The sequence below is a fragment of the Schistocerca americana genome, chromosome 6 (assembly GCF_021461395.2).
Source record: "Schistocerca americana isolate TAMUIC-IGC-003095 chromosome 6, iqSchAmer2.1, whole genome shotgun sequence".
Taxonomy (NCBI): Eukaryota; Metazoa; Arthropoda; class Insecta; order Orthoptera; family Acrididae; genus Schistocerca; species Schistocerca americana.
The window spans coordinates 493,838,760-493,847,080 of NC_060124.1; the positions used below are offsets into that span (position 1 = coordinate 493,838,760).

Genomic DNA, 8,321 nt, shown 5'->3' on the forward strand with positions numbered 1-8,321 from the left:
GACGGAGATAAAATGACATTGTGACTATGGATCGCAGGTAGCGACTAAAAGTCACTAAGGTGGTGGAAGCAGGAGGAATAAAAGTGAAAGTGTCGCGAGATGTCGAGCTATGTAATTAGGATTCGGAAGAGGTGAATATCCCGTTCAAAGTTGGCGAGTTGCTGGTTGAAATACCGGCAGGAGAGAACGGACAAGGCATGAAGATGCATGGAAGGTGCGATGTGGATGTAGTGGCACAGCGGGATATTTGAAATGGTGATTAATGATTGGAATGCTGGGTGCCTGTCCTGGGTTTTACGACCAATATTCGGCAGATGACAAGCAGCGGGGCCCATGTGTATTTCGCTGTGCATTGCAGTAATGGCTGTTGACTACAGAGAAAGCACGTTGATATTTATAGATGATTACAGACGAAATCATATGGAATCCCACTTCTAAAGATTACTTGGCTATAAAATTGAGATGTGAAAGCCTGAGCGTCAAGTATTGGACAAAAAGGCTTCGATCATGTCAGTGTGAAGACTAAGATAAGTCTCGAAGTATGAAAACAAAGGAGAAGTAGTCCGAAAATTTATTAAAAGTGCTTATGAAATCTGGACGAATATTCATGTTATGGCGATTTAATAGCACAATATTATAAATCCGGTATAACATCAGTTCTCCGACATCGCTGCGGCCAGAAAAAGACCCTGCAAGAACGGGATTAACGACGACTGAAGAGAATCGTTCAACGTGACAGAAGAGACGTAACTTACGACAATGTGGCAATGAGATAAGAAGCATTATCTGTGTTGATTGCATCTTCAAACGTCTATCTCTCCAATATGTGTTCACCCTTCTTCAAAACACTCAGTTACATATGGGTCGAAAGTAGAATATTTCCCACGACTTATACTGCCGGAGAGAATAACTGGAAAGCAAAAAGATTAAATGTAGAATAAATGGTTTTAAAATTCTACATCACGTAGACAAAATGCTGCTGCCTGTGATCAACAGACTTCTCCCAGTTTCGTCCACATTAAGGTCAATATGTGATCCACTGTAAGAGGTCCGAGCAGATGTAATTGCGATGTATTGCTCATGCGCTGCCTGCGATATGCAAGGTATAAGAGAATCTCTGACCAGAGAGCAGTGTTGACTGCAGTAGGAACTGTGTAGCTGTAGCAGTAAGTTGTTGCTAGTCTGTTGTCTGCTCTGGTCTGCTCTGGTGTATCGTGTTGGCTGGCCGGTCGCGGTGCAGCGATGCCGGAGCCTGAGTATTATTGTATAAGGTAAAAAGCAGCCTCGCGCATATCTAGTAATGTTATCTGAAGTCCCATGTAAATGTTTTAAAAATGTCATAATAATAATCTTTCTCATATAATGTAATTTTAATAACCATTCATTTCAATTTAAAGAATTTACTAATTTCTCCAATCCATGATCATCCTGATTATTGCAAAAGAAAAATCAGTTGTTTCCCTTTCATAAGTGACAAATATATCGGCCATCATTGCACAGGGCTGTGTCAGAAAAATTTACTGCAAGAGCAGATATATTTGCGTTATCCGGCGACTTCATTGAGGCGAGAATTTTTTTCTCTTTTTTATTCAGAATGATCTTTCAGGCCCATGGCGCAGCACTGCTGACGTCCAAAATTTACCAGGTTAAATTCATAGTCAATTATTGAAAAGTCATAAGTGAGCGACAATTTAATTGAGAGGTTAATTACATTGTATTATTACCAGGTCAGTGAATTTATTTTTTTGTTGGGACGTTACACATGAATGTGAATGACATAATTATAATTTTTTACTGTTGAGAGGTTTAGGAATTTTTCTGTTTTGAGGTTACACTAAACGTGAATATTATTTATGTTAATATTTTCTGTTGGGAGGTTACGGTAAATTATTTTTTGGGGAGGTTACACCACGTGTATCACTTCATACTGCATGCAAAACATTCTGACGACTCCAAATATATAGGAGTTTTAATTCATATTTATTCTGGGAGAGAATATCACAACATTGAAAATAAATAATACTGCCGTTTTTCTCAATAATACAAAAACACACACACACACACACACACACACACACACACACACACACACACACGAACTATTAGAGCAGTGGCCCAGCAATGATTAATAATTCGTATACTGTTGCATACACGATGTATTGTGACTGGCTCTGAACATTATGATATGGCCGGAACGTTGCTGTCATTCACCTACATATTTCATATGCACTTTACATTAATTTGTTGACTTCTTCTACTCTCTTTTCCTACATAGAGACCCATCTTATTCTTTACAATGATATGATCGAAGCCTTTTTATCTAATATTTGACGCTCAGCGCACAAGGTCACAAATTTATAATAAAATAATCTTCAGAAGCGGCGTGCCATATGACTTCTCTTTCTCTGTAATCACCTACAAATTTCAACGTGATTTCTTTGGAGTCAACAGATATTATTGCACGTGATCGCCTTAAAGCATAATCTAAACACACTATACAAGAAAATACACATGGGTCCTGCACCCTGTCATCTGCTAAACAGCGCAAGAGATTCCCACCAAACACGGAAAGCAATATACTTTTAAATACGTCCTCCATTTTGAGCAATTATGCTTGTGCAAATGTCCATGCGTAGCTCGGTTGTTTGAAACGTAAGCACATGTTCCATTTTGCACATAAAAAGGCATCATGTGGATGTACGTTTACTTCTTACTTGGGATCTGTTCAGTTCTCTGAAAATCCTTGTAGTCGTTTTTCTTGAAGACCTTGCGTAGGTAGTCCAGATCGCGGGGCAGGTTATCAGGGTCTAATGTCATACCTGGGCGACGTACCACTTTGTATCACAAAGTTCTTCTGTGCTCAGTGATGACGGTGATAGCATATATGTACAAATATTTGTAAATGGAATAATGCCCCTGACATTAACAAACCAAAATTACATTAGAATGTCAGTGGTGTCTCTTGCAGGATTCTAGTGCAAGCGATGTGCATGTTCCCACACAGGCACTGGTATTATACCTGTGATAGCACACACTAAAGAACAACTTTATACGCCAGTTATGTGACTTCTGATCACTAAAGACAGTTGATCATGACAGATTGTGTTCAAAATGACCACTGGCAGCGGCAGTACTCGCTTCCAGTCTGGTGTGGAACGACTGCTGCACACTTGCTAGCGTTTCAGCGGAGATGTCCAGGCTGCAGTAATACGTATCGTCAGCTATAGATGCTATGTCCTCGTAGACAACTTCATTCAGCTCTTACCACAAAGAAAAGTCTACAGGCGTCAAATTTGGGGAACAGGCCAGCCGTGGTACAGGCCCTCTGGGTCCAACCCAAAGAGCTGGAAACAATTCGTCAAGATTTCCTGCAGTACTTCGTGTGCTATGAGCTGGACAGCTATCATGTTGGTACCACAGGTTCGTACTAGTCTCCATGAATCCATGGAAAACGATCTGTTAGGAGGCTGCAATACTTGTGTGCATTCTATGGTCCTGCTATGAAAAACGGATCTATGAGCTGAAGGTTCACTGTTTCACACCATAGGTTTACACCCCATGGACGCAGAAGTCCTGCCTTAAGAAGCCAGTGGGGGTTGTCAACAGACCAATAGTACATGTTTCGGTGGTTTACCTGCCCATGACTTCTAAATGTGGCTTTTTTTGTTTTTTTTGTTTTTTTGTTTTAGGGCGCACAACTACAATGGTCATTAGCGCCCATAAATGTGGCTTCATCACTAAACAACACACATGTTACATCAGTATTAACTTGTCTTAATACCCACGTACAGAGAAGTTAACACGAGTCTCACAATCGTTTGCACGCAGCTCTTGATGGAGAGAGATGTGACAGGGATGGAATCTATGTCGATGGAGAATGTTTAGGACGCTCTAATTTACCCTAGTTTTAGTATGTTAATGTCAATAGGCGTTGTTCCACTTAAAGAAATGTATGTTTGCACAAAAACTACACTTTCTACGTATCATTATAATCCGTTTGTTGTCCAACAATGTGGGCCACTGACTACCAATCACTCTGTGAGAACGGCACGTCTGTAGCCCTTTGCATTTCCGCAATAATTGCGGTGAAAGTTTTAGATGATTCACCATACGTACGTATATATAGATCGCAGCTGAAGAGTGCCTTACGTGAAGCGAAGCTTTTGATATATTTTTTAATTATTGTCGTGTTAGTTGCATAGTTGTCACGTTGCTATATTATCAGAAATTTAGCATATAGTTTTGCAAATTAATACTCACACATGTAAATATACAGGGTGATTTTTTCCACCGCGTACGAACTTTAGGGACTGATTGATGATAGGATACGCAACAAAAAAGGTCTAATGAACTTACGGCCGCAAATGCACGGTTTGCATGCTAGAGACGATTTAGTCAATCATACTTCGTTACAAAGACTGCGCTCTAGTACGCGCTGTACCATGCAGCCACGGTTACAGTATGCATGGTTTCCTCCTAGAGGGTGATACTGTTCCTCTGACGTGAGGCCCTAACGCCCTCTCCTAGCATAGTAATTGGTAATGTTGGGTCTGATTAACTTCTCTTGTTGACGTACCTTGTAGTGGTTGTAATACAGCGTTGTACACAATGGTTCCGTATTCAAACCAAAAGCTTGCTGCCATGGTGTTTACATACGGAAAGGGAAATGGAAACAGGTGGCGGGCAGCAAGGTTGTATGAGGAGACCTATCCCCACCGACAACAACCACAGCATTCAATGTTTGCATCAGTGTTTCGCCCTTTGTCTGAGATAGGCTCGTTTCAGGAAGCAGGAAATCATGAAGGACGTACCCAAAATGTTTGGACACAAGACATAGAGGAAAATGTGATTAACACTGTGGAAGGCGACCGCCATGTCAGTACCAGGCAGTTGGCTCCCCAGTACAGGGTAAGCCAGACGACCATGTAGAACACTCTCCATGACGAGAATGAGATTTTCACTCTGCAGAGGAGTGTGCGCTGATATGAAACTTCCTGGCAGATTAAAACTGTGTGCCGGACCGAGGCTCGAACTTCTTTTCTGTAACCATATATATTTATTTAAATATATTAACAACGACACATCTAAGAAAACAACATTTCATTCTATTAACCTATTATATTCCTAGTGTTGGTTAACATTACTGTCATTTTATAGGTTTTCGTTTGTATATTCTTTTCTTTTTCGTTTTTCTGTAATTGTTGTTCCTTGAACCCTTTCACATGGCAATTTGTCATCTTTTTTTTGGGTAAAACATTGCACGACAGGCATAATAATTTATAGGTAGCATCGGCACATTGATTTTGAGTTCAAATTTCTGTATGTCATTCAGTTGTGATGCCATAGGCACAATTGTGCCTCCTGGTTTGATCTCTTCCTCTAGTTTGCACTGTTAGGTGGGGCAGTATGAGGGAAACATCAGCATGATAGGTGGAGCAGAAGTGGAAGAAAACTTTTTTATACATACTACAGATTATACATAAGATTGAAGAAGAAAGAAAAATTATCTCATTTTATATAAGAGAAGCAGAGAGGAAAGTGTGAGTATGGGGCACATAGCAAAGGGAATCATTAAAAAAAATTATGAGTAGTTGGCACTTTACACTAAGTAATGCTTGTATCCTTGACAATATAGTACAAATAACGAAAAAAAAACACTGTTAGTACGACTGGGCATACTTTTGACACTGATTTGGCTGCGAGCATGACAGTTGTTTGGTGAGAAGCACTTTGTATCACTGATTTCACTAAGAAGAAACACTTTATACTACTATACTCCACTATTTGAGGCGAGAGGAGAAAGCATTTTATCTTTTCTGTTGCACTTCGGGACCTTTGCATTTCGCGGGCAAGTGCTCTACCATCTGAGCTACCCAAGCACGACTCACGCCCCATGCTCAGAGCTTCACTTCTGCCAATACCTCGTCTCCTACTTTGCAAACTTTACAGGAGCTCTCCTGCGAATCTTGCAGAACTAGCACTCCTGAAAGAAAGGATATTGTGGAGACATGGCTTAGCCGCAGCCTGGGGATTTTTCCAGAATGAGATTTTCATTCTGCAGCGGAGTGTGCGCTGATATGAAACTTCCTTCTCCTGCGCGCAGGAGAGCTTCTGTAAAGTTTGGAAAGTAGGAGACGAGGTAGTGGCTGAAGTGAAGCTGTGAGGTCGGGCCGTGAGTTGTGCTTGGGTAGCTCAGATGGTAGAGCACTTGCCCGCGAAAGGCAAAGGTCCCGAGTTCGAGTCTCGGTCCGGCACACAGTTTTAATCTGCCAGGAAGTTTTATTCTCCATGACAGCTGTTACTATCCTCGTCACCTCGTCACTTGCAGCGTGCACAGGGCTTATTAGCGACAGACTTTCCTCATCGGGAGCAATTTTTCCCACGAGGGAGCCACTGCTCTGGAATTTGTGTCCACCATAGTATTCACAGATGAGGCCACCTTTATGCAGAGTGGTATCTTCAACTTTCATAAACTCATCTGTGGGATAGATATGCAGAACACCCATGGTATTATGACAGCGAATGATCAGCATCGTTGCAGCCAGAATGTGTGGGCTGGGATAATTGGCAACCATGTTTTGGGACCCGTCTCCCTCCCATGTCGCCTGGGAGGCTGGAACTACCGGTGAGTTTCCCTCCCTTACTGGAAGAAATGCCATTGATGATTCGAAGCGTTATGTGGCTCCTACATGCTGGAGCTCCAGCTCGCTTCACCGTTAACGTCTAGACACATCTCAGTCGTGTCTTCCCTGGTTGATGGAACGGACGAGGGTACCCTGTTACATGGCCTACACATTCACTGGATCTCAACCTGGGCGATTACTGGTTATCGGGCCAGTTCAAAAGCATCATATATGCAGATCTCATTCCAAATGTGGAGACACTGAAGCAATGTATTCATGCTGCCTTTGACACTGTTCGGATGCAGCCTGCCCGATGTGGACGTATGAGGCAGAAAGCGCTAGGGCGCCTACACGCATGCGTTGAGGCAACTACTGTAACTGTGGCTGCATGGTACAGCTCGTGTTAGACCTCAGCCCCTGTTACGATGGATGCTTGGATAAATGGTCTCTAGCAGGGTAATCATCCATATCCAGACACAAGTTGATTAGACCTTCCTTGTGCCGTATCCTCTCATCGACCAGTTCCTAGAGTTCGTACACGGTGGAAAATTGTCGGAGGTTCACAACCCTAATGAATCACTTCGCCCTTGGATCTGCGCCTGCGATATATGTGGCTGTCTTGTTGACAGGAGAGTGGGAGGCTGATGACAACGGTGCCCTTCATGCCGTACCTGGTGACCGAGGACACACCGCTGGCTGGTGGCCGGCACGTCGTTCCCCAGGGCAGCACGGTGATGATCTCCTACTACCTGGTGCACCGCCACCCCGACCTCTTCCCGGAGCCGGACAAGTTCGACCCCGGCCGGTTCCTGGAGGGCGGCAGCGCCACGTCCAGGAAAGCCTACAGCTACATCCCCTTCGGCGTCGGCTCGCGCAAGTGCGTAGGCGCCCGATATGCCGTTCTGCAGATGAAGGTCCTCCTGGTGACGGTTCTACGGCGCTTCCGCATACTGCCCGGAACGACCAGGCAGCAGCTGGAAGAGAGTGTGCTTTCAATAATAGCACATCCAGTCACTGGTTTCAGAGTCACTTGCGTCCCACGAGACAACATGCCTTCCAATTCGGTGTAAGAGTGGATTGTGCTGGAAAATTACATAGCTGCAAAATTTCAGCTGCTGTTTAAGTTTAGAAGGTCAGTTCACACTGAACAACTGTACGGATGGTGACGTCACTGTGAATGGATGGTGTTTTTACACTAGCGGAGCAGCAACATAACGTTGCTGCACTTTGCCCAATCCCCAACTATTTAAGTGAGGTTGCGAGGTACCACCGTGGTACAAAAAGACGGAATACGCTTCCAGATTTAAGAAACTAGCAATGATAAAGATATTCAAACAACTTGTGGGTATGCAGTCAGATGACATCTTCGACAGTCACCGATATTTCGACCTAGGTGAACATCCTCACATTTTCAAGAAACGCGTCGCGAGATAGCCGTGTAGTGAAATTTAAACCCTGGGTAAGTCTGGCTATGCCAACATAGAATCGTAATATGGCATACGCAGAAAAAGAAAAAAAGAAAGGAAAAGAAAACAAAAATAAAATAAACAGTAAAAAGTAATGCCACCACCCAAACATAGATGGCCGTTGTCTGACATTATCGATAACAAATATTAATTAACAACGAATGAGAAAGTAGCGTTAACTCCGTCCGTCTGTTGCTTGGAATCCTGCTCCCTTCCTACTTCCTGCTCAAAA

At 43.0% G+C, this 8,321-nt stretch overlaps 1 protein-coding gene across 1 annotated transcript in view; it reads left to right on the forward strand.

Moving 5' to 3' along the window:
* The window catches only part of LOC124620244 (cytochrome P450 4C1-like), a 144,240-nt gene extending 136,421 nt beyond the window's left edge, over nt 1–7,819 (forward strand). Inside the window, exon 6 of the mRNA XM_047146911.1 lies at nt 7,253–7,819. Coding sequence (XP_047002867.1) covers nt 7,253–7,693 — 441 coding nt within the window. The 3' untranslated portion in view covers nt 7,694–7,819. The remainder of the gene's footprint in view (nt 1–7,252) is intronic.
* The last annotated feature ends 502 nt before the right edge of the window (nt 7,820–8,321 follow it).